We start from the raw sequence: 27,296 nt of genomic DNA on the forward strand, positions 1-27,296 counted from the left end.
AGGCACTTAACCTCAAAATAACTGCATAAGAAAGAATGTGACACACACTGCAGACAGTTGGATTGTTGGGTGCCATTCCAGGACCCACATTTTAAAAAAGAACATTGACAATTCAGATAATGTGAACTCCTCCTCCACTCAGGTGGAATCTGGATGAAAGCTGTTAGTTATAGATTGGTTGCCTTTTAGCTTTTGGTGGTCGTAATAACCACATGAAAGTCATTTCTTCTTCAGTGGAAAGGACACAGGATTTTGAGTCAGGCGTTTCTTACCTAGCTAATAAGAAGAACCACTATGGCTGAACATTTCCTCTTTCTTGGACGCTGTACAAGATGTTTCCTGTGTATTAACTCACTGAATTCCCCCAGTAGTCTCGGGAGAAGAGTACAGTTGTTAACATGTTTTTCACAGGTAAGGAAAACAATCAGAGAAGTCAGAGTCACAGCTGGTAAGTGGCAGAGGCAGGGCTCAAGCAGCCTTGTCTGGATCCAGGCTCATTAGCCCTAAGTCTTATGTTCTGCCACTGGCAGCCAGGTGCTTTTGGTCAGGTTATTTTACTTGCTTTGGTCTCTAGCTACCTCAGAGGGTGATAAAGTTTGGGTGAGGCTCAAGTATGTAAAGTCTTAAGTAAGAAAAGTGTGTGTAGCCTCTAGCAAAGTGTCCAGAGGTTATTCTGGGATTTCTCTTCTTTCCCCTTGAGCTAACCTCTGAGCTTATACAGTTAAATGGTTTTATCTTTATTGGAGGGAAAGGTGGTAAAGACCTATAAAGTGCCTACAGTGTTGAGAAAGCAGTGAGTGTCGCAGTTAGGAGACTGCCTGGGACTTGAGGTCCTTGCTCCCCTATAAAAATTATCAAGTGTCTGTAAAAAGTTTAGCACCCCTGTGGCAGAAATGAGCCACCATCCTCTTGGTTCTCCATGATAGTTTTACTTGATAGCAGGTATGAAAGGGCAGACTGGTGGGCCTCCAAGTGCAAGGTAAGATTAAAGACAAGGAGTGTCACCTGGATTTCTAGCCATAGCTCCCAGAGCCTGAGTGCCATATAAATTAGGTAGGGGACTTGATTGACAGCAAATGACCCCATCCTACAATGCCTGCAACATCCTGTGGACATTAGAAATCCACGCTTCTGTCGCTGAGTAGCACTGTGAGCTTAAAGTATGTCAACTGCTGAACCCCTCTTTGCCTGCTGAACCCCTCTTTGCCAGATCTCTGATTTGTAAACACTCAAATCAGGGATTCTGGATTCTGCATCATGAGGATTCTATAATCATGAGGAATGATTGTAGAATTTATGTGACCTCTGTAGTTTTTGTTCACTTCATGCAAGTTAGGGATAATTGTATTGATTTTTCAGCCTATTTATCTTGCCCAGAGGTGGTCAGTAATGCCCAATATGAATCCATTTGGCACAAGCAGGATCAGATGATGAAGTCCTGTCTCTTTATACTGTACCACCGATGCCTCAGCACTGCCTTCCTTTTTCCTAAGGACTGGGAATGGGATGCTGAGAATGGGGTGGAATGGCTTATTCACATGTGCTTTCATTTCTTCTTTAGAAGGGAAGGCAAAGACATTTAACAAAACCTTTACCATTGCAGATTTCTGTCTCCCTCCACCCCCGTTTCCACCCTCTGTAAAGTTATAAGGATGCCCTCCATTTCCCTCTTCTCTCCTCCTTCTTCCCTCCCCATGTCCCCTATAATCATGCAGACAATAAAGGCTGGTCTTTTGGGTGCCCCAGAGAGTGTGGGCTACTTCCAGTCTTCTGATGTCTCCTTGTGAAAAAAGCATTTCTGCCTTGGATGGACAAGGTGTTATCTCCTTTGGATGAAATCCTCATCCTCTTTCTAGGTCTTCTTCATTTCCCATTCCTGAAGTACAGAAAGACAGGAAGTATCAGTTTGTTAAATATTCTAGTGTAACCTGCAGGATAAAAACATACCACTGTACCTAATTATATAAAGATCTCCATAGCCAGATCAGAGAGTCATGGGTCCTAGTCCCACCCTCTTTCTTTCTTGGGTAAGTCATTTCTCCATGCTGGGTCTCATCTCTAAGGGGGTTCAAACACCACAGTTTGTCTTTCTCAGACAAGGAAACTGGGGCCCAGAAGAAGTTGGGGAGTGGGAACTGCATCAGTGCTTTTCCACAGCACCTTGGTTGCGGTAGGAGGCTGATGGGAGAGAGGCCAAAGCAGCTTGGTAAGGAAGGGTGAGGACAGGCAACCCACAGGGCTCTGTTCATTCTCCCAGGGCTGTCTAGGAGTTCACCTGAGATGAATACTGAAGTCAGGGCCAGCAGTGAATGGCTTTTTACCTATAAAAAATCCATGGCATTTCCAGCCAGCCCTGGAGGGGATGGGGTGAACCAGGGCAGAAGATGATGGTTAGAAAATTCTTGGTGGGAGGATTCTCCATTCCCAATCTGTCCCTCTCACGTCTTCATCACCTTGACTGCAGTTGCTCAGGGCAGTGACCTAAGGAGTCATCCTTGGTTTCTTTCTTTTCCTCATCCTCCACATCCTCATCAGCAAATCCTTCTGTTCTACCTCCAAAGCCAGCTAGTTACTATCACCTCCACCAAACCTTTCTAATCTCTCATCAAGGTTACTTCTTCTAACCAATCTTTCTTATCCCCTCATCCATTCTCAACATAGTAGTCAGAATGATCTTTTACAAATGTAATTCATATCTAAAAATTCCTTGGTCAGAATTTGCCAGTGACTTTCCATTATGTTAGAACAAAATCCAAAATTCTTCCAATGGCCTACAAGGATCAAGGAGAAGCAAACTATGGCTCATGGGCCAAATCTGGCTCACTACATGTTTCTGTATGACCCACCAGCTATGACTTTTCAGATTTTAAATGTTTTTTTTTAAATAGTTTTTTATGACACCTGAAATTCATGAAATTCAAATCTCAGTGTCCATGAACAAAGTTTTATTGGGACACAGCCATGTTAATCATTTGTTTACATACTGTCTGTGGCTACTTTCCTGCTATGATGGCAGAGGTGACTTGTGAAAGAGACCATGTGTCCACAAAGCTGCAAATATTTACTATCTGGCCCTTTCCAGAAAAAAAAGTTTGCTGACATCTGATCTAGATGATCTGGCCTTCGGCTGGTTACTTCTCTAATCTCATGTCCTAATGCTCAGGTATTTGTTTCTCAGGTCTACACTTTCTTATCTGCAATTCTGAAATCCAGAGAGCTCTGAAACCAAAATATTTTTTAAGTGTTTTGGCACAAACTCATTTAGTGGCAAAACCTGACCTGAACTGATATGAGGCTGTTTGTAACGTATTTATTCAATGTGATGTGAATATTCATGTGTCTTGCTATAGAATTATCAATGTGTTTGCTTACAGAGTACCTCCTGAGAACTTGGGGTTTTTCATCATATATAGTATATGCACCATATTACCTTTCTAAAATTCAAGAACTTCTGAAACACAAGTTTCAGAGATAGTACTGTGGACCAGTATCATGGAGTGAGCTATGGACTTGGAAGAGATGGATTTGCATCCCAGCTCTCTCATTGATGCCCTGCATAACCTTGGGCAAGTCCCTTCACTTAGTTTCCTCACCTACGAAATGGGGCCTTTCATGTCTCAAAATATATTGTAGGCTCAGAAACCAAAGCTTGTTAGAACTATGTGTTAAGAAAGAATAAGTAGGTTCTGAAGGAGATTTGAAGGTCTTGCCCTCTGAGCAAAGTTCATGAGTTTTACTGCATGGATATATTGGCAGTTCTCTGCCTTTCTCACTAGCTGACTTTTTGGTTCTTGGTGAGGTTCCATAGAAAGGAAGCTTCCAGATCTCTGAATTTTGATTAGCTGATCTATGGCCGTACCTTGGCTTTTTGTAGCACTCTTCCTTGGTTGGAGGTTACAATGGATGGGCTCCTCTTCCGCAGCTCAGAAACACAATTGACAGGGAGGGGTTGCTCTGGGGCATTGTTCTGGGGTTTATTTGCAGTTTCCTGTTGATAACAAGAAATAGTAATATAGGAGAGGTCTAGTGCTCGCTACTTACACCCAGCCTGCCAAGAAGGCACTGTGCAAACATGTCAGCATCAAACAGGGTGAGGGGTAGAAGATACTTGAGGGCCTTGGAATAAAGGTAATGACTAAAATTACTAAAATTAAAATTACTGAACCCTCACTACGGACCAGGTTAGCTCATCTAGCCTTTTCAATCCTATAAAGCGGGTACTATTATTATGTTGTCCCATTTTACAAATAAGGAAGATGAGAAGGTCAAGTCACTGCTCAAGGCCATAAGGCTGGTGAGTGAGACAGGTGGGATTCAAATCCCACAGTCCTGTCTCTTAACCTCTCTCCTGTATTCCTTCACATTTTCTACACTGCCTTTACTCATATTTTCCAGGTGATTGCTTAGTACCTTGCTGTATGTAGTTCCTTGAGTGTGACATACATACTAATGGCTAAGCCTGTAAGGAATTTAGAGAAGACTCTCTGTCTCCAAAGGCCATCACAAGGATCAAAAGTGGAGAGAAAAGCCCTGTGGAATGTGAACATCAGGGCGTGGTGGGAGGAAGCAGCTGGGATGAGGGAACCACTTCTACTCCTCCACCAGCCCTCTGTGACTCTGGGAAGTTGTTTTGTCCCTAGCCCCTAAGCCCTTCTTCTGTAAATGAGGTTGGAAATGCCCCTGGGAGTAGAAGAAACTGCTCTGGCTTTAGAGTCATGAGGTGTGCCTGACCTAGGACAGCAATAGGAATACTGTTCCCAATGACAACTCACACTTATCAGACCAGTTATTTCATCTCTCTGAGCCTCCATTTCCTTGTGTAAAAGCAGGTACATTTATTCATGTGACAAACATTTATTGCACTTCTACTATTTTTCAGATTCTGAAGGACTAGAGCTATAATGATAAACAAAACAGACATAGTCCAGTTCTTAATAAAAATACAATCTAGTCGGGGAGACAATGTAAGGACATGAATATACTATATATACATATATTCACACACAAATTGTGGTTAAGTGCTATGAGGCAGAATAACAGATGGGACTGTTAGTTTAGACCAGTGGTTCCCAAATGGGGACAATTTTGTCCTCCCAGGGGACATTTGGCAATTTCTGGAGACATTTTTGGTCATCATAACTGGGCATGGAGCTACTGGCATCAAGTGGGTAGAGGCTAGGGATGCTACTAAGCATCTTACAATGCACATGACAGTCCTAAAAAAACTTATTGGCAGTAGTGCTGAGGTTGAGACACTGATACAGACTGAGGTCCGTGAAGTTCTCCCTGAGGACGTCCCATTCAAGGTGATGGTTGCTGGGAGCATTAGAGAGAATGGATTCAAAGCCCTGAGTACAGGGACTGGTACACTGGGGATCCTAGGAGAGGGCGTGTGCCTGGTGGCTAAAGCAAGGCTCTGGAGTCAGACTTCCTGGGTTTGGGATCCTGCCTCCCACTTAACTGAGTGACCTTGAGCACATAATGCAGCATCTGAACCTTAGTTTCCTTGTCTGTCATATAGGGTGAATACACATAGTACTACCTCATAGGACTGCTGCCAAGGTTGTGTGAAATCATACAGGTTAAGATGCTGTACTGGCCTATGGTACAATAGGCCAGTACAGCATCTTAACCTGTACTTGAATAAGAATAACAAACTTGAGCAATACAAGTTTGTTATTCAGTATAGTATATTATTATTATCAATAACCCCAAGGCCACTTCTAAGATCACATTCAGTATAAAAAGTCAAATAGTAGTGCTTCAGTGGAGAGAACACAGGCCAGAGAACTTGCTCCAAGAGTCTCTTTGGTAGCTGTGCCACTTATGGCATGTTTCCTCTCCTCTTAGGGCCTCAGCTTTCTCATTTGTAAATAAGCATAACTCCCACCCCCAAAGAATGATCATGAAGATCTGTAGCATATGAGGGTATTGAGGAGCAGCTCCCCCTGGGGCAAAAGGGAGTAGACTCACCCCGCTCTTGCTCTTGCTGTTCACGCAGAGTCCCAGGGCTGGGCCCCCTGCCAGGGACTGCTGCAAGCGCTCCTTCACAGCCACCAGCCGCAGCTCCAGGTCGATACGGCCCTCTTCCTTCGCCCGACACTGAGCTTCCAGGGTGGCCAAGGCCTCTTCCAGAGCTTTTAACTTTGCCCCTGTGTGCAAAGACATCTATGAGAAATAGCTGAACCTGGTTTGGCCAGAAGCATCAGGGAGTTTGGCAGGGCCTCAGGCCCTGGTCTGCCTTCCCAGAGGGCCTTTCCAGGCCTCACTCCTTGTTAAGGGATGGACTTTGGACCTGGGGTTCCAGCTCCATGCAGGGGTGTGTGGTTTTTATCTGCCCAATATCCATTTCCCCATTCTCTTCTCATTCCCTGTAGTTTGGCTGGAGCTGACTTCACTCCTAGTTCAGGGGATTGGCACATAACTTAGACCTGGCCCATAATTATATCTCATTTTTTGGTCACAGTGGTTGGTTGAGGGATCAAAGCTGGTTCAATCAAAGTGAATTCCGAGGTGTTTATGGGGGCTATTGGGAAGAGAAGCCTCTCTGCTGGAGTGGCTGCACGGATTCGGTGACGGCTAGAGCTATGTAGCCTTTATACCACCATGAGGGGCAGAGAATGAAACCAATGCAGGGGAAGGCAGAAGCAAGAATTAGAGAAATATGTTTCCTGGTGACATCATTTAAGTCCCTGGACCTTGCTATATCTGATCACTTAAGTTTCCAATTACATTTTTCTTTTTATTTCTAAGCCAGTTTCACTTTGGTTTCTCTTACTTGTAACCAAGAATCATAACACAGGCTTTACATTGATCACAAGTTCCTGCTAGGATTTTGCTGCTTATTCAGTTTAAGCCAACAAACCTATATTAGGACCTTCTTTGTGCCAAGAGCTGTTTTGGATCTTACCACGTTTAAAGATTAGTTCCATTGTTTGTCCTGAGGAGGCTGCACTGGAGGGTTTTCTAGTAATGGTGGTTCTTTTCATTCATTTGTTCATTCGTTCATTCATTCATTCAGTAAATAGTTATTGAGTGCTTGCTAGGTACTGGGCACAGTTCTGTGCCCTTGGGATATATCAGTGAACAAAACAGGCAAAGATCTTTGCCCTTATTGAACTTACAATTGTATGTGTGTGTGTGTGTGAGAGAGAGAGGGAGAGAGGGAGGGAGGGAGGGAGAGAAAACAATATAATAAATAATCTAAGATGTCAAAAACTGATATGCTATAGAAAAAAACTGAGCAGGACAAGTTTGGACAGTCAAGTTGACCTGCTCCAAACCCTATTCTGACTCTTAGAAAGTTCTTTATATTGAAACCAAACTGCCTTTTTTTTAAAAATAATTTTTTAAATTTTTATTTTATTTTATCTATTTTTGGCTGCGTTGGGTCTTCGTTGCTGCGCACAGACTTTCTCTAGTTGTGATGAGCGGGGGCTACTCTTCATTGTGGTGTGCGGTCTTCTCATTGCGATGACTTCTCTTGTTGTGGAGCATGGGCTCTAGGTGCGCAGGCTTCAGTAGTTGTGGCACGCAGGCTCAGTAGTTATGGCGCACAGGCTCAGTAATCGTGGCACATGGGCTTAGTTGCTCCGCGGCATGCGGGATCTTCCCAGACCAGGGCTCGAACCCATGTCCCCTGCATTGGCAGGTGGATTCTTAACCACTGAGCCACCAGGGAAGCCCAGAAACCAAACTGCCTTTATGTGCCTTCTTCCCATTGATTCTGGTTCCTAGCCACACAGAACAAGTCTTTAAGCCAGAACTTCTCAACCTGAGGCTCATGGACTCCTAGGCAATCTATGACTCTGGGGGCACAGGAGCTCCTGATATGGTTTGCAACATTGTGATTTGTGGGGGTTTTCTCCGTTAGGAAAAGGTCCATAGGTTCCATCAGATTCTCATGGGGCTACGTGACCTTGGATGTATTCTTTATAAGGACAGGACCTCTGTTCCCTCCAGCATGTTCAGAAACCTCAGTCTGAAAGTGTGCTGAACTGCAGCTATAGAGAGAATTCAACAGAAACACAGCAGAAAGTGGGGTGCAGAGGAGCCCAGGGCATGCAGAGCCTGCAGAGGCCACGGACCTGGATTTCAGAAGAAGATCCTGGTAAAGTGTCACCATCCATTATTCCCAGTATGTGAACCAATGTATCACACATTTGGGTGCTCAGTGCATATCTGTGAATGAATGAGTTAATGTGAGGTTCAAAACATCTCTTCCATGATACTAAGGCACACTCTGTTTTTCACATTTTAGCATTTCTAAAATCAGATCGCATTTTACCACATTAAGTGTACATATTTGTATGCTTTTTCACCTTCTCACTCTAAAAGCAGTTATTAAATCAGTGGCACTTCCATTAGTCAGGAGAGATGATGAGGAGGAGGAGGAGGGGGAGGGGGAGGAGGGAGGAGGAGGAGGGGGAGGAGAAGCCCACCTGTTCCTGGTAAGAAACCAGGTGGCAGGTGCCAGGGGAGGTGTCAAGGATGAGACCCCCTTGTGCTCAGGACCACACCCACATAGATACCTGGGCTGTTCCGAATGGCTTCCTTTAGTTCCCTCTTCTCCTGCCGCAGTGTCATCAGCTCTGTCCGGATTGTCTCTTTCTCTTTCTCCAGCTTTTCTTTTTCTACCAGGTACCTCCTGGCATCCTCCTCAGCTCGGTTCTTACCGTACTTATATTGATGGGCACCTGCAGAGATGAGGCAGGAAAAGGCCCTCAATTCTGAGCTCTGGTGAGAGTACTTGGGTGGTGTTAGCTTCTCTCTCAGCCTCAATCTGTCTGTCTATAAAATGGGAATATTTAGGTCTATACCCCTGGATATATTTAGTGTGAAGGAGAGGAAACAAGGAGCCAAAGGGAGGCAGTAGTGCACAGGGATGAGGAGTAAGGGCTTTAGAACCAGACAAATCAAGGTCTGTGTTTTCTTTTGCCCTTTACTGGTTGTGTGACATCAGGCAAAGTGAATGTGGTGTTTTTGTGCCTTCCCCCTAGGCTTTACTTTCCTCACTTGTAAATGTGGGTATCAATCAAATTTACCTCTTGGCATTGTGATAAGGTTTAAAAGAGATAATTCATGAAAAGTACTTAGTATAGTACCTGGCAAATAGTGCTTAGTAAACGTTAGATAATAATAATAATGTAAAACAAATTTTGTGATGCATACACACTTCGGTTTTAGAATTTTTTTTAATAAATTTATTTTATTTATTTATTTTTGGCTGCATTGGGTCTTTGTTGCTGTGCGTGGGCTTTATTTGTGGTGAACAGGGGCTACTCTTTTTTTTGTTGTTGTTTTGTTTGCAGTACGCGGGCCTCTCACTGCTGCGGCCCCTCCCGTTGTGGAGCACAGGCTCCGGACGCGCAGGCCCAGCAGCCATGGCTCATGGGCCCAGCCGCTCTGCGGCACGTGGGATCCTCCCGGACCAGGGCATGAATCCGCATCCCCTGCATCGGCAGGCAGACTCCCAACCACTGCGCCACCAGGGAAGCCCAGGGGCTACTCTTTGTTGCAGTGCTCTGGCTTCTCATTGCGGTGGCTTCTCTTGTTGCAGAGCATGGGCTCTAGGTGTGCGGGCTTCAGTAGTTGTGGCTCATGGGCTCTAGAGCTCAGGCTCAGTAGTTGTGGCGCACGGGCTTAGTTGCTCCACGGCATGTGGGATCTTCCCGGACCAGGGCTCGAACCATGTCCCCTGCATTGGCAGGCAGATTCTTAACCACTGCGCCACCAGGGAAGTCCCACACTTTGGTTTTAAAAGGGCATTTTTATAGTTAACTCTTGGTACACATAAGATAAAGAGACAGGTACATGTAACTCATCTACAGAGAATTGAGAACTGTGGCTAAAGTCAGGCATTGCCCATTTTATTACTGAGAAATGGGTGGGGGGAGAGAGGGACCTCATAGTCTACTGTAGGCTCTACACTATGGTGGACAATAGCTACAAATTATTATGGCAAAAATTTATTGACCATTTACTATACACTGTGCTATTTATATGCATTTGTATTTAATCCTCACAAAACTCACAATTATTAGCTCTTCTTTATTGTTGGGAAACTGAGGCACAAAGAGGTTAGGTCTCACTGCTAATTATGGAAGAGCCCAGGTTTGAACTCATGTCTGTCTAACTCCAGGGTCCATGCTATGCAATACTACCTTAGCTTGGACAAGGTCATAGTCGAACCTCTCAGTGAAAGTTTTATTTATATTTTTATGCTACAGACAGCCACACATAGTCCTTTGTAGGTGGGGTGTGGAGCAATTCCCATGGTTTGCTGATAATTGGGGGTCTTGTCTCTCCAGCTCTGTAGGGATTGCAGTGGTCACCCATGACCTATGCAAAAATCAGTTCCTGCTACATCTACCCTGCAATTCAAGCCTCATTATAAATAAAGCATGGAGGACAGAGAAGGGGACGCATGGCTCCCCATACTTCCCAGTTACACAATGGCATCCCAAGGGAGTTGGCTCTCAGACTTTTGGATTTTTTTTTTTTTTTTTTTTTCTTTTTGCGGTATGCGGGCCTCTCACTGTTGTGGCCTCTCCCGTTGCGGAGCACAGGCTCTGGACGCGCAGGCCCAGCGGCCATGGCTCACGGGCCCAGCCGCTCCGCGGCATATGGGATCCTCCCAGACCGGGGCACGAACCCGTATCCCCTGCATCGGCAGGCGGACTCTCAACCACTGCGCCACCAGGGAGGCCCCAGACTTTTGGATTTTATAGACTGGTAAAATAAAAATAAATAGGGATACCAACAAAGGGTTGTCACCATTATGTTGTATCAGATAAGGACCTTAAAACTACCAATATTATTATTCCCACTATTTTCTATTTATTTTCTGTGTTAAAATAACATTTTAACATCCTGAGTTGGACACAAATGTACAATAAAGTAGTTGTTTATACTGAATAGCATTAACTTTATGAAAAACTTTATGCACTGTGCTTATTTTTCTCATTTCATTGCAGATGAGTAAAAACTTCCTTAGGGACCAAACCAGCAAGTAGACTCAGCTTTGGGAGCCATCACCCTGGTCCACCTTGATGTGTCAGCACCACAGAGAGCAGCTTACTTCATACCCAACCCTGTAATGCTTGAGTCACTCAAATGGTGGTAAAGAAGAAACTAGATTGTTTCTAATCGGTAAGTTTTAAGGAGCCACAATTCTGTGGGTCTTATAGTATTCGTGATAAAACAGAATTGCCCAAGCACCTTCCAGAAAAATCTGGGCCTCCATAATGAAGGAAAAAAGGAATATTTAGTGTCCAAGTTAGTAATGTAACTAATACATAAATGTTGTAGTATGTATCAGTACTTCATTCCTTTTTATTGGTGAATAATAGTCCAGGTGATCTTAGGGGGAAACCTTCCATTGTGTCTGATGAGAAGTCAGCTATTAATGTTATTGGGATCCTTTGTAAGTGATCAGTTGATTTTCTCTTCTGCTTTCAAGATTTTCTTCTTGTCTTTGGCTTTAGCATTTTGAGCATGATGTGTCTTTCTTGGATCTCTTTGCCTTTATCCTACTGGAACTTCACTGAGCTCCCTGGATATATAAATTAATGATTTCAATAAATTTGGCAACTTTTCAGCCATTATTTCTTTTAATATTTTTTATGCTCCTTTCTCTTTCTTTTCTCCTTCTCATGCTCCCTTTTTGCGTATGTTAGTGCACTTAATGGTGCCTCATATTTCTCTGAGGCTCTGTTCATTTTTCTTTGTTCTTTTTTCTCTCTGTTATTTGGAATGCATAATCTCTGTCGATCTATCTTCAGGTTTACTGATTCTTTTGCCAGTTCAAATGTACCCTTGAACCATTTGATAGGACATTGTCATCTTCCTTTCCTTTTTTTTTTAAACTAAAGTTCATTAGATTTACTTAGATTTTACCTAATGTCCTTTTTCTGTTGCAGAGCTACTACATTACATTTAGTCATTGTATCTCCTTAGGCTCCTCTTGGTGGTGACATTTCTCAGATTTTTTTTTCTCCCAGTTTTATTGAAATCATAATTGACATATAGCACTGTGTAAGTTTAAGGTATACTGCATAATGATTTGACCTACATACATCATAAAATGATTACCACAGTAAGTTTAGTGAACATCCATTATCTTGTATAGATACAAAATTAAAGAAATAGAAAAAAATTTTTTCCTTGTGATGAGAACTCTTAGAATTTACTCTTTTCACTTTCATATATTATGTACAACAGTGTTAATTATATTTTTCATGTTGTGTATTGTATCCCTGGTATTTACCCTGTAACTGGAAGTTTGTACCCTTTGACTACCTTCATCCAGTTTCCCTCTCTGTACCCCCTGCCTCTGGTAACCACAAATCTGATCTCTCTTCCTATAAGTTTGTTTTTGAACTGTATTTGACCTACCATATTATATGTTAGTTCCTGGTATACCTCATAGTGATTTGATATTTCTATACATTTAAAAACGATCGCCATGATAAGTATAGTTACTATCTGTTACCATACAAAGATATTATATAATTATTGACTATATTCCCTGCACTGTACATGTCTTACCCATGACTCATTTATTTTATAGCAGGAAGTTTGTGCCTCTTAATCTCCCTCATTTTTCTCCCCCCATTTTCCTCCCTTTTGACAACCACCTGTTTGTTCTCTGTATCTCTGACTCTGTTTCTGTTATGTTTGTTTGTTTTGTTTCTTAGATTCCACATACAAGTGAAATCATATGTATTTGTCTTTCTCTCTCTTATTTCACTTAGCATAATACCCTCTGAGGCCATCCATGTTGTTGCAAATGGCAGATTTCATTCTTTTTAATGGCTGAGTAATATTCCATAGTATATATATATGTCACATCTTCTTTATCCATTCATTTTTGTTTGTTTGTTTTTAAATTTTATTGGGGTATATTTGATTTACAATGTTGTATTAGTTTCAGGTGTATGGCAAAGTCATTCAGTTATACATATATTAATTCTTTTTCAGATTCTTTTCTCATATAGGTTATCACAGAATATTGAGTAGAGTTCTCTGTGCTGTACAGTAGGTCCTTGTTGGTTATCTATCTTATATATAGTAGTGTGACTATGTTAATCCCAAGCTCCTGATTCCCCCCCACCTCGCCCACCATATTTCCCCGTTGGTAACCATAAGTTTGTTTTTTTTGTTATCTGTAAGTCTCTTTCTGTTTTGTAGATAAGTTCATTTGTATCATTTTTTAAAAATTAGATTCCACATATGAGTGATATCATATGATATTTGTCTTTCTCTGTCTGACTTAATTCACCCAGTATGATAATCTCTAGATCCATCCATGTTGCTGCAAATGGCATTATTTCATTCTTTTTTATGGCTGAGTAATATTATATTGCGTATATGTATTGCATCTTTTGTATCCATTCCTCTGTTAATGGACATTTAGGTTGCTTCCATGTCTTGGCTATGGTAAATAGTGCTGCACTGAACATTGGGGTACATGTATCTTTTTGAATTATGGTTTTCTCCATATATATACCCAGGAGTGGGATTGCTGGATTACATGGTAGTTCTATATGTCATTCTTTAAGGAAACTCCATACTGTTCTTCATAGTGGCTGTACCAATTTACATTCCATCCAACAGTGTACGAGGGTTCCCTTTTCTCCACACCCTCTCCAGCATTTATTGTTTGTAGATTTTTTGATGATGGCCATCCTGACCAGTGTGAGGTGATACCTCATTGTAGTTTTGGTTTGCATTTCCCTAATAATTAGCAATGTTGAGCATTATTTCATGTGCCTCTTGGCCATCTGTATGTCTTCTTTGGAGAAATGTCTCTTTAGGTCATTTTGCCCATTTTTTAAAAAACATTTTTATTGGAGTATAATTGATTTACATTGTTGTGTTAGTTGATGCTCTATAACAAAGTGAATCAGTTGTACATATACATATATCCCCAAATCTCCTCCCTCTTGCGTCTCCCTCCCACCCTCCCTATCCCACCCTCCCTATCCCACCCCTCTAGGTGGTCACAAAGCGCCGAGCTGATCTCCCTGTGCCATGTGGCTGCTTCCCACTAGCTGTCTGTTTTACATTTGGTAGTGTATATATGTCAGTGCCACTCTCTCACTTCATCTCAGCTTACCCTTCTCCCTCCCCATGTCCTCAAGTCCATTTTCTACGTCTGCATCTTTATTCATGTCCTGCCCCTAGGTTCTTCAGAGCCTTTTTTTTTTTTTAAGATTCTATATATATATGTGTTAGCATACGGTATTTTTCTCTTTCTGACTTACTTCGCTCTGTATGACAGACTCTAGGTCCATCCACCTCACTATAAATAACTTAATTTTGTTTCTTTTTATGGCTGAGTAATATTCCATTGTGTATATGTGCCACATCTTCTTTATCCATTCATCTGTCGATGGACACTTAGGTTGCCTCCATGTCCTGGCTATTGTAAATAGTGCTGCAATGAACATTGTGGTACATGACTCTTTTTGGGAGTCATGGGCGATAGCTGGATCATATGGTAATTCCATTTTTAGTTTTTTAAGGAACCTCCATACTGTTCTCCATAGTGGCTGTATCAATTTACATTCCCACCAACAGTACAAGAGGGTTCCCTTTTCTCCACACCCTCTCCAGCATTTATTGTTTGTAGATTTTTTGATTATGGCCATTCTGACTGGTGTGAGGTGATAACTCATTGTAGTTTTTTTTTTTTTAGATGTTGGGGGTAGGAGTTTATTAATTTATTTCTTTATTTTTTGGCTGTGTTGAGTCTTCGTTTCTGTGCGAGGGCTTTCTCTAGTTGTGGCAAGCGGGGGCCACTCTTCGTCACGGTGCGCGGACCTCTCACTATTGTGGCCTCTCTTGTTGCGGAGCACGGGCTCCAGACACACAGGCTCAGTAGTTGTGGCTCACGGGCCTAGCCGCTCCGCGGCATGTGGGATCTTCCCAGACTGGGGCACGAACCCGTGTCCCCTGCATTGGCAGGCAGATTCTCAACCACTGCGCCACCAGGGAAGCCCTCATTGTGGTTTTGATTTGCATTTCTCTAATGATTAGTGATGTTGAGCATCCTTTCATGTGTTTGTTGGCAATCTATATACCTTCTTTGGAGAAATGTCTATTTAGGCCTTCTGCCCATTTTTGGATTGGGTTGTTTGTTTTTTTGATATCGAGCCGCATGAGCTGTTTGTAAATTTTGGAGACTAATCCCTTGTTGGTCACATTGTTTGCAAATATTTTCTCCCACTCTGTGGGCTGTCTTTTTGTTTTGTTTATGGTTTCCTTTGCTGTGCAAAAGCTTTTACGTTTATTTAAGTCCCATTTGTTTATTTTTGTTTTTATTTCCAGTACTCTAGGAGGTGGATCCAAAAAGATATTGCTGCAATTTATGTCATAGAGTGTTCTGCCTATGTTTTCCTCTAAGGGTTTTATAGTATCTAGTCTTATATTTAGGTCTTTAATCCATTTTGAGTTTAATTTTGTGTATGGTGTTAAAGAATGTTCTAATTTCATTTTTTTACATGTAGCTGTGCAGTTTTCCCATCACCATTTATTGAAGAGACTGTCTTTCCTCCATTTTATAGTCTTGCTTCCTTTGTCATAGATTAGTTGGCCATAGATGCGTGGGATTATTTCTGGGCTTTCTACCCTGTTCCATTAATCTATATTTCTGTTTTTGTGCCAGTACCGTACTGTTTTGATGACTGTAGCTTTGCAGCATAGTCTGAAGTCAGGGAGCGTGAGTCCTCCAGCTCTGTTTTTCTAGCTCTGTTTTGGCTATTCGGGGTCTTTTGTGTTTCCATACTAATAAAAAAATTTTTTTTCTACTTCTGTGAAAAATGCCATTGGTAATTTGATAGGGATTGCATTGAGTCTGTAGATTGCCTTGGGTAGTATAGTCATTTTGACATTATTGATTCTTCCAATCCAAGAACATGGTATATCATTCCAACTGTTTGTGTCATCTTTGATTTATTTCATCAGCATCTTATAGTTTTCAGAGTACAGGTCTTTTGTCTCCTTAGGTAGGTTTATTCCTAGGTATTTTATTCTTTTTGATGTGATGATAAATGGGATCGTTTCCTTAATTTCTCTTTCTGATCTTTCATTGTTAGTGTATAGAAACACAAGAGATTTCTGTGTATTAATTTTGTATCCTGGAACTTTACCAAATTCATTGATGAGCTCTAGTAGTTTTCTGGTAGCGTCTTTAGGATTCTCTGTGTATAGTATCATGTCATCTGCAAACAGTGACAGCTTTAATTCTTCTTTTCCAACTTGGATTCTTTTTATTTCTTTTTCTTCTCTGATTGCTGTGTCTAGGACTTCCAAAACTATGTTGAAGAAAAGTGGCGAGAGTGGACATCCTTGCCTTGTTCCTGATGTTAGAGGGAATGCTTTCAGCTTTTCCCCATTGAGGATGATGTTAGCTGTGGGCTTGTCATATATGGCCTTTATCATGTTGAGGTAAGTTCCCTCTACGCCTACTTTCTGGAGGGTGTTTATCATAAATGGGTGTTGGATTTTTGGCAAAAGCTTTTTCTGCATCTATTGAGATGATCATATGGTTTTTACTCTTCAGTTTGTTAATGTGGTGTATCACATTGATTGATTTGTGGATATTGAAGAACCCTTGCATGCCTGGGATAAATTCCACTTGATCATGGTGTATGATCCTTTTTTTAAAAAAAATAAATTTATTTATCTTTTTATTTTTGGCCGTGTTGGGTCTTCATTGCTGCACACGGGCCCTCTCCAGTTGCGGCAAGCAGGGGCTCCTCTTTGTTGCAGTGGCCTCTCTTGTTGAGGAGCACAGCCTCCAGGTGCACAGGCTTCATTAGTTGTGGCATGTGGGCTCAGTAGTTGTCGCTTGCGGGCTCTAGAGTGCAGGCTCAGTAGTTGTGGCACATGGGCTTAGTTGCTGCACAGCATGTGGGATCTTCCCAGACCAAGGCTCAAACCCATGTCCCCTGCATTGGCAGGTGGATTCTTAACCGCTGTGCCACCAGGAAAGTCCAGATCATGGTGTATGATCCTTTTAATCTATTGTTGGATTCGGTTTGCCAGTTTTGTTGAGTATTTTTGCATCTTGGTTCATCAGTGGTATTAGCCTGTAATTTTCTTTTTTTGTGGTATCTTTGTGTGGTTTGGGTATCAGGGTGATGGTGGCCTCATAGAACAAGCTTGGGAGTGTTCCTTCCTCTGCAGTTTTTGGGAATAGTTTTAGAAGGATAGGTGGTAACTCTTCTCTAAATGTTTGATAGAATTCACCTGTAAAGTCTGGTCCTGGGCTTTTGTTTGTTGGATGTTTTTAATTCACAAGTTTGATTTCAATACTTGTGATTGGTCTGTTAATATTTTCTACTTCTTCCTGGTTCAGTCTTGGAAGGTTATATCTTTCTAAGAATTTGTCCATTTCTTCTAGGTTGTTCATTTTATTGGCATGTAGTTGTTTTTGGTAGTCTTTTATGATCCTTTGTATTTCTGTTGTGTCAGTGATAACTTCTTTTTCATTTCTAATTTTATTGATATGAGTCTTCTCCGCTTTTTTCTTGATGAGTCTGGCTAAAGCTTTATCAATTTTGTTTATCTTTATTTTGGCTGCACCACGCAGCTTGTGGGACCTTAGTTTCCCAATCAGGGATTGAAGTCAGGCCACGGCAGTGAAAGCTCTGAGTGCTAACCACTGGACCGCCAGGGAGTTCCCAATATTTTTTCTTTGTCTTTAATTTTCATCAGGTTGATTAATGTGTGTTTTGGCATGCTCCTCCTTGAGTTTATCTTGTATGGGTGTCTCTGTGCTTCTTGGACTTAGTGGGTTGTTCCTTTCTCACTTTAGGTAAGTTTTCAGCTATAATCTCTTCAATTATTTCCTCAGGCCCTTTCTCTCTCTCTTCTCTTTCTGGGACCCTGTAATGTGAATGTTCATGCGTTTAATGTTGTCCCAGAGATCTCTGAGCCTGTCCTCACTTCTTTTCATTCTTTTTTCTTTATTTTGTTCTACAGCAGTGATTTCCACCATTCTGTCTTCCAGCTCACTTATTCATTCTTCTGCCTCAGTTATTCTGCTATTGTTCCTTCTACTGTATTTTTCATTCCAGTTATTGTATTGTTCATCTCTGTTTGTTCATTATTTTTTATTTTTTTTAATATTTATTTATTTATTTGGTTGCACAGGGTCTTAGTTGCAGCAGGTGGGCTCCTTAGTTGTGCCATGCGGGCTCCTTAGTTGTGGCATGTGAACTCTTAGTTGCTGCATGCATGTGGGATCTAGTTCCCTGACCAGGGATTGAACCCGGGCCCCCTGCATTGGGAGCACGGAGTCTTATCCACTGTGCCACCAGGGAAGTCCCTGTTTGTTCTTTAAATTTCTAGCTCTTTGTTAAATATCTCTTGTATCTTCTCAGTCTGTGCCTCCATTCTTTTTCTGAGATCTTGGATTATCGTTACTATCATTACTTTAAATTCTTTTTCAGATAGGTTGCCTAGCTCTACTTCACTTAGTTCTTTTTTTAAATATTTATTTATTTATTCATTTATTGGCTGCGTTGGGTCTTAGTTGTGGCACACAGGATCTTTTGTTGCAGCTCACAGGCTTCTTTCTAGTTGTGGCACACAGGCTTCTCTCTAGTTGTGGTGCACCGGCTCCAGAGTGCGTGGGCTCTGTAGTTGCGGCACATGGGCTCTCTTGTTATGGCATGAGGGCTTAGTTGCCCTGCGGCATGTAGGATCTTAGTTCCCCAACCAGGGATCAAACCGGCATCCCCTGTGTTGCAAGATGGATTCTTAACCACTGGACCCCCAGGGAAGTCCCTCTTTTGGGTTTTTATCTTGTTCCTTTGTCTGGAACATATTTCTTTGCCGTCTCATTTTTTCTAACTTTCTGGGTTTGTGGTCTCCTTTCCACCAGCTGCAGGAGTGTAGATCCTCTTGCTTCTGGTGTCTGCCCCTGGCCGGTGAGGTTGGTCCTGAGGCTTGTACAGGCTTCCTGGTGGGAGGGACTGGTTCCTGCCCACTTGTTGGTGGAGATGGGTCTTGTCCCTCTGGTGGGCATGGCCATGTCAAGGGATGTGTTTAGAGGTGGCTGTGAGCTCAGTATGGCTTTAGGCAGCCTGTGTGCTGATGGGTGTTCCTATCCTGCTGTGTGCTGTGTTCCTATCCTGCTGGTTGTTTGGGCTGAGGCATTCCAGCACTGGAGCCTGTAGGCTGTTAGGTAGGGCCAGGTCTTGATGCTAAAATGGCGACCTCTGGGAGAGCTCAAGCCAAAATATTCTCTGGGTCCTCCGCCACCAGTGTCCTTGCCCCCTCATTGACCTACAGCTGACCCCTGCCTCCCCGGGAGACCCTCCAAGACTCGTAGGTAGGTCCAGCCCCAGCTCTTACGGAGTTACTGCTTTGTTCTGTGTCCCAGTGTATGGGAAACCTTGTGTGTGCTCTCCAAGAGTGGAGTCTCTGTTTCTCCCAGTCCTGTGGCACTCCGGCACTTAAGACCCTCTGGCCTTCAAAGCCAAATGCTCTGGGGATTCCTCCTCCCGATGCCAGACCCTCAGGATGGGGAGCCAGACATGGGGCTCACGACTCTCACTCTTGTGGGAGAACCTCTGCAATATAAATATTGTCCAGTTTGTGGGTCGCCCACCTGGTGGGTATGGGATTTGATTATGTCATGAAAGCGCCACTCTTACCATCTCATTGTGCCTTCTTCTTTGTCTTTGGATGTAAAATATCTTTTTTGGTAGGTTCCAATCTTTTTTGTTGATGGTTGCTCAGCAGTTAGTTGTGATTTTGGTGTTTTTGTGAGATGAGGTGAGCTCAAGTCCCTCTACTCCGCATTCTTGTCTGGAATCGAGGGGCTGCTTTTAGTTTGTATGCTTGCTGCCTCTTCCCTCAGCATGTGCTGGCAGTTATCACTTTGATATGGCGTGTACATTCACACTCTCCTGGGATAGCGGGGGCAAGGCTTGGCACCTGCTCATGGTCTCTTAGAGGCTGCTGTCCATGCATTCCCAGGACAGTGGGGGCAGGGCTTGGCACCTGCTCATAGGTCTCCTAGGGGTGGCTGTTATCTGTGTGCTCCAGGGACAGTGGGGGCAGCTGTTGGCGCCTGCTTATGGGTCTCCTAGGCGTGGCTGCTATCCATGCATTCCTGAGACAATGAGGGCAGGGCTTCTATCCATTCATTTTTTTTTTTGCGGTACGCAGGCCCCTCACTGTTGTGACCTCTCCCGTTGCGGAGCACAGGCTCCGGACGCGCAGGCTCAGCGGCCATAGCTCACGGGCCCAGCCGCTCCGCGGCATGTGGGACCTTCCCGGACCGGGGCACGAACCCGTGTCCCCTGCATCGGCAGGCGGACTCTCAACCACTGCGCCACCAGGGAAGCCCTATCCATTCATTTTTGATGGGCATTTAAGTTCCTTCCATATCTTGGTTGTTGTAAATAATGCTGCAATAAACATAGGAGTGCATATATCTTTTCTAATTGGTGTTTTCATTTTCTTTGGATACATACTTGGAAGTGGAATTGCTGGATCATATGTCAGTTCTATTTTTAATTTTTTGAGGAACCTCCATACTGTTTTCCATAGGGGCTGCACCAATTTGCAATCCCATCAACAGTGCACAAGAGTTCCCTTTTCTCCATATCCTCACCAACACTTGTTATTTGTTGTCTTTTTGATAATAGCAATTCTGACAAGTGTGAGGTGATATCTCATTGTGATTTTGAGTTGTATTTCCCTGATGATTAGTGATGTTGAGCATCTTTTCATGTGCCTTTTGGCCATCTGTATGTCTTCTTTGGAAAAATGTCTATAATCCTATACCTATTTTTTAACTAGATTGTTTATTTTTTTGATGTTGAATTGTATGAGTTCTTTGTATATTTTGTATATTAATCTGTTATTGGATATACTATTTGCAAATATTTTATCTTATTCAGTCAGTGGCCTTTTTGTTTTGTTGATAGTTTCCTTCAATGTGCAAAAGCTTTTTAGTTTGATGTAGTCCTGTTTGTTTATTTTTGCTTTTGTTTCCCTCACCTAAGGAGACATATCCAAAAATATTGCTAAGACCAATGTCAAAGAGTGAGTGCTTATGTTTTCATCTAGAAGTTTTATGGTTTTAGGTCTTACATTTAAGTCTTTAATCCATTTTGAGTTTATTTTTGTATATGGTTTGAGAAAGTAGTCCAGTTTGATTCTTTCACATGTGATTGTCAAGTTTTCCCAACACTGTTTATTGAAGACACTGTCTTTTCCCCATTGTATTTCCTTCTCTCCTTTGCCGTGGATTAATTGCCCATATAAGTGTGGGTTCATTTCTAGGCTCTCTGTTCTGTTTCATTGATCTCTATGTCTGTTTTTGTGCCATTCCCATGCTGTTTTGATTGCTGTAGCTTTATAGTATAGTTTGAAATCAGATAGCATGATATCTCCAGCTTTGTTCTTCTTCCCCAAGATTGTTTTGGCTCTTTGGCATCTTTGTGTTTTCATATAAATTTTAAAATTATTTTTTCTAGTTCTGTGAAAAATGCCATTGGTATTTTAATAGGGATTGCATTGAATCTGTAGATTGTCTTGGGTAATATGGTCATTTTAACAATATTAATTCTTCTAATCCATGAGCCTGATATATCTTTTCATTTCTTTGTGTTGTCTTCAGTTTCTTTCAACAGTGTCTTATAGTTTTCTGAGTATAGGTCTTTATCTCCTTAATTAGATTTATTCTGGGAGATCCCTGGTGGTCTAGTGGTTAGGATTCTTGGCTTTCACTGCTGCAGCCTGGGTTTAATCCCTGGTTGGGGAACTGAGATCCTACAAACCACATGGTATGGCCAAAAAAAAAAAAAAAAAAAAAAAACCTATCTAAGTTTAAAAAAAGAGATTTATTCCTAGGTATTTTATTCTTTTTAAATGTGATTGTAAATGGGATTTTTATTCTTAATTTCTCTCTCTGATAGTTCTATGTTAGCATATAGAAGTGCAACAGATTCCTCTATATTAATTTTGTATCTTGCAACTTTACCAAATTCACTGATGTGCTCTAGAAGTTTTTTGGTGGTGTCTTGTCTGCAAACAGTAACAGTTTTACTTTGTACTCTCCAGTTCTTCCTTTACTTCTTATTTTTTAAATAAAATTATTTATTTATATTTTTTATTTATTTTTGGCTGCGTTGGGTCTTTGTTGCTGTGCACGGGCTTTCTCTAGTTGTGGCGAGAGGGGACTACTCTTCATTGTGGTCCTTGGGCTTCTCATTGTGGTGGCTTCTCGTGTTGTGGAGCACAGGCTCTAGGAGTGTGGGCTTCAGTAGTTGTAGCACGCGGGCTCAGTAGTTGTGGCTTGCAGGCTCTAGAGCACAGGCTCAGTAGTTGTGGCACACAGGCTTAGTTGCTCCGCGGCATGTGGGATATTCCTGGACCAGAGCTCGAACCTGTGTCCCCTGCATTGGCAGGCAGATTCTTAACCACTGTGCCACCAGGGAAGCCCCCTTTACTTCTTTAAGCATGGTTTCCCTTAGTTCTTTGAACATATTTACAAAGGATGCTTTGAAATCTTTGTTAAATTCCACATGTGGGTCCTCTCATAGACAGTTTCTGTTGCCTGCCTTTTTCCCTCTGTATGGGTCACACTTTCCTGTTTCTTTGCATGTTTCATAATTTTTTTTCAAAAATTGGACATTTTATATAATATATTGTAGCATCCCCTGCATTGGAAGGAGGATTGGAAGGAGGATTCTTTACCACTGGACCACCAGGGAAGTGCTCTGTATCATCATTTGCTCCACACTCTGTTTCCACTAAAGTCAGTTCTTTTGAAGGGGAGCTTTGGAGTTCACTGTTTTTATGACCTGCCTTTCACCTTGGGTAAAATCTCTGAGTCACTGTTCTGGATCTAGGGGTGGGAACAGTGGCCTGCTTCTCTTGGAGTGACATCTCTGTTTTGTGAGCAGGGTGCTGGGTGGGGACTGTAACCTCTGGTCTTCTTAGCTTTCCTCTCCTAGGGTGGAACCCCTGCATTATGAGTGAGCTGGGGTGAGGGCAGCCAGGGCCCCCACATCTTTGGCCTGCCCAACCTGCAGTAGAGCCTCTGCTGTATGAGTGGGGTCTGGGTAGAGAAAGGGAGCACCCTACTTCTGGGCTGCACTCACTTGGGATTTAGTGTCTGTAGCACATAGCTAGGGGTGATGAGAAATGCTGGTTACCTGCTCTTATTGGGGAGGTACTATACCTCTTGACTGGGAGCTAGAGGAGACAGAGCCTCGTTTTCTTGCCCAATCTGGAGATTTTGTTACACTGAGCTGGGAAAAGGGTAAAGGAGAAGGTGGTGGCTCAGATGCCACAAACTCTCACTGTTTTTACTGAGATTTAGTAAATTTTCTAGAATAAATCTTCATTTGCCATATGCCCTTAGGACAGTTTTTAGAGACTTCAGATGATTGATTTAGCAATCTTTTTTTTTAAATTAATTAATTTATTTTTTATGGCTGTGTTGGGTCTTCGTTGCTGCACGCAGGCTTTCTCTAGTTGCAGTGAGCGGGGGCTACTCTTCGTGGCAGTGCGTGGGCTTCTTATTTTGGTGGCTTCTCTTGTTGCAGAGCACGGGCTCTAGGCACGCGGGCTTCAGTAGTTGTGGCATGTGGGCTCAGTAGTTGTGGCTCTCGGGCTCTAGAATGCAGGCTCAGTAGCTGTGGTGCACGGGCTTAGTTGCTCCGCGGCATGTGGGATCTTCCCAGACCAGGGCTTGAACCGGTGTTCCCTGCATTGGCAGGCGGATTCTTTTTTTTTTTTTTTTTTTTTTTTTTTTGCGGTATGCGGGCCTCTCACTGTTGTGGCCTCTCCCGTTGCGGAGCACAGGCTCCGGATGCGCAGGCCCAGCGGCCATGGCTCACGGGCCCAGCCGCTCCGCGGCATATGGGATCCTCCCAGACCGGGGCACGAACCCGTATCCCCTGCATCGGCAGGCGGACTCTCAACCACTGCGCCACCAGGGAGGCCCGGCAGGCGGATTCTTAACCACTGCATCACCAGGGAAGCCCTGATTTAGCAATCTTCACCAGTTTTGGTTGTTTTCTGGGGAATGGGTCTGTGGAGCTTCTCATGCCACCATTTTTCTCAGTAATGCCCTCAGTTCCCACGATTTTTGTTTTCTCATATTTGTGTCCTTTTGCAGTCCCTTCCCACACTAGATAGGCTGACCTGTGTAACCATTAGGATATGGCAGAAATTATCACAAAAGCTAGTTCACAAAAACATTGCAGCTTCTGCTCTATTCCTCCTTCCTGGGTCACTTGCTCTGGGGGAAGCCAGCTGTCTTGTCATGAGGACAAGCAGCCCAATGGTGAGGTCCTCCTGGCAAGAAACTGAGGCCTCCTTCCAAAAGCCAGCCCAAACTTGCCAGGAATACAAATCAACCATCTTGGGAGCAGATCCTCCAGCGTGTCAAGCCTTCAGATGACTTCAAGTGACCAGCTGAAGTCTTGACTGTGACCTCACAAAAGTCCCCGATCCAGTACTACCTAACTAAGCTGCCCCGGGATTCCTGACCCACAGAACACTGACATAACACACACTTAGGTTTTGAGCTATGAAATTTTGGGTAATTTGTTATGTAGCAGTAGGTAGTTAATACATGATCTTGGGTGAGACCCTTCTCTTACGTTCTTCAGTTCCTTCATCTGAAAAACATTTTTGGACTAGATCCATAGTTTCAACTGTCTGCAAGGAGCCCTATGATTTTGTAGTGATGGGTAACAGGCTACCATGTGGAGCAAAGGGGAGGCCAAATGGGCCTCCAGACTCCAGGCAAAGCAGCTCTACTTTTCTCTCTCTCTTATAAACTGGGCTTCAATGTAAGTTTTAATTTGAAGAAAGAGTCTGTTTTTTGTTATCTTTGCTTTTGGGTTTCTTTTTATGTTTTATGATTTCTTCAATCTTACATGCTTATTTCAATTTAGTTTCTCATCTTGAAATGGGCATTTCATAAGGCCCTGTATTTCTAGCGTCTCTGATCACAGAGTGTAAGGAATGCTACACAACAAACCTCTAATTGCTCAGAGGGGAAACTCTCTGGAGAGAGGAGGGGACTTTTCCAAAGTTACACAGTAATTTAGTGACCAAGTGAGGAATGGAATATAGGTCTCCTGACTCCCAGAAGAGATTTTCTACACTAATGAAATGGAGCTATCATAAATAAAAGTATTTTAAAAAATAAATCTTCAAAAAGCAAAGACTAGAACTTGACTTTGTTCAAGTACAGGGGAAGAAAGTAAAAACAACAAATAAAAGACTCTTAGGACATGCTGTCCTACAGGAGGCTGGCTTGCTCATAAAGATAAATCATACAGGAGTAGAGATAAATGTTGGGAATCAAAGAGAACTTACATAGAGTTGTCTGGCATAGTTAGTCATTATTTATTGTGCAGTGTGGCGATCAGGCAATTCAGCAAGCTCCTATGGGGTGCTAGGCAGAGCTTGGGCTGGGACACAGAGGTAAGCCATATATATATGGTTTTATGTAGTGTTAAAAGTTTTAAATAGTTGCTTATATTAGAAAATAAGTAGATTTCTGGTCTCTTTTGAATAATTGGCAAATCTGGGCTGGCATTGCTGCATGGGGGCCTTGGCTGGAGCTAAGTAGTAGCTGCCCCTAGAGCTGGGGCCTGAGCACTGCAGTTTCCTTCAGTCTCCCCCAACCCATTCCCTGTTGTTTCCCCTCTGAGGCCGCCTGCTAGCTGCCCTTTATCACTCTGCTTGTGCTGTTATTTTTCTTAGAGTATTTTCTTATACCTCTCTTCACTTATTTACCCACGTGACCCCAGCAAGGATCTGATTTTGAGACACCCCCCCGACCCCGCTCCTGTCCCGGACTTTTTCCCTCCCTTCTTCCCTTACACACAGAACTCACTGGAGGCATGGCGCTTGACTTTGACCTGTGGGTCTGCCCGATGGGACTTCTCACTGCAGGTGGAGGCGTGGCGCTTGATGTGGGCTCCAGAGGGACGCTCAGGCTCCTCATCCTGGGTGAGAGATGGAAGGAGAAGGTAAAGTGTGGGCGGGCTTAGAATCCTCAGTGTAGGTGCTTTCTGGTGCGTGCTCAGTGGCTGAGCACTGCGTGACCTCTGAGACCTTGGCCTTACACGTTTGGATGTGTGCAGCCCTCGACGGTTTGTAAACCACTTGCTCTAGCAGTGTATTACTTGATCCTCATTCCTTCCTGTGGGGGGCAGCAGAAGGCAGCCCTAAACTGGAATTTCTGCTGAGAGGAAAATTAGGAAGTCTCAAAAGACCGAAGGTGACCATATTTGATTTATCATAGATATTTTTGTCCTCACATCATTTGGACGTATCCTTCAAGTTTTCCAAATTGCTAATATAAAGTCTTAAGTTAAAAAAAAAAGTCATAGATGAGATCAGCCCATGGTAGAAGTGACATAACTTAATAGACTGGCTATACATTTTTGCATGAAGAGTTGTGAGAACGCTCAAAATCTTGTCAAAGCTCAGGAAACCATGAGTGGAATATGATAATAATGTCATATAATATTGCTGTTGATAACAGTACTATTTACTCCTCTGTATAAGACCTTCCAATGTCCAGGTACTGTGCTAAGTTTTTTCCATAAAGTATTTCATTTAGTTTTTGCAGTAGTCCTATCAGGTAGCTTTTATCATATTTATGTGGAGCCAGGAAGTGAGGACCAGAGAAATGAAGCCCAAGGTAACTTGGACTCAGCCCTGAGTGCAAGGTTCATGTCCTTAAGCACTAAGCTGTCTTGCTACTAAACTCTGCAGCTGAGAACAGTCTCAGGCTGCATCTACTGGTTCATATGAGTCTGAAGAAAGACCATGTAAACAGAAGGATGGCTGGAGAAGTTTCTAGTAGCAAAGGGAGTCCTAGAGGTGAGAGCTCAGAGTGTCATCCAGCACGGTCCAAGGCAGGGGTCCTGGCCTGCAAACACATCTACTTTCCTTGGCAGCTTGATTCCCTCTCTCTCTCCTCTAGCTGTGAGGCCTGACCCACCAACCACTGTCTGATCAGAATGTCATCCTCTCACTCTCCTGTGGCAGGAGAAGGCACAGGGCATGCTGCAGGGCAGTATGGGTCAAGTGATGGCTACAGAGGCCTCACTGTAAATTAATAAGCTGGCATCTCCTTGGTTTAGTGAGCAAGACAGGGAGAATGTCCTGGGAGTTGAAGCCTGGACTGTGGTTGCCACCAGGTAAAGGCCTCTGGGGGCAGCCACCCAGTTATCATCCCCCTGAGACACTACTGAATCAGTCAATTCACAGAGCAGTAAACGGGTGGACAGTCC

General features: G+C 43.0%; 1 protein-coding gene across 1 annotated transcript in view; it reads right to left on the reverse strand.

Moving 5' to 3' along the window:
- The window catches only part of AFAP1L1 (actin filament associated protein 1 like 1), a gene marked incomplete at its 5' end in the record, with an annotated part of 73,646 nt that continues 46,350 nt past the window's right edge, over positions 1 to 27,296 (reverse strand). Inside the window, 5 exon segments of the mRNA XM_082623086.1 lie at positions 1 to 1,876; positions 3,860 to 3,988; positions 5,974 to 6,152; positions 8,532 to 8,696; positions 25,889 to 26,000. Coding sequence (XP_082479212.1) covers positions 1,853 to 1,876; positions 3,860 to 3,988; positions 5,974 to 6,152; positions 8,532 to 8,696; positions 25,889 to 26,000 — 609 coding nt within the window. The 3' untranslated portion in view covers positions 1 to 1,852.

Source organism: Mesoplodon mirus (genome assembly GCF_964341445.2).
Source record: "Mesoplodon mirus genome assembly, chromosome: 5".
Taxonomy (NCBI): domain Eukaryota; kingdom Metazoa; phylum Chordata; class Mammalia; order Artiodactyla; family Ziphiidae; genus Mesoplodon; species Mesoplodon mirus.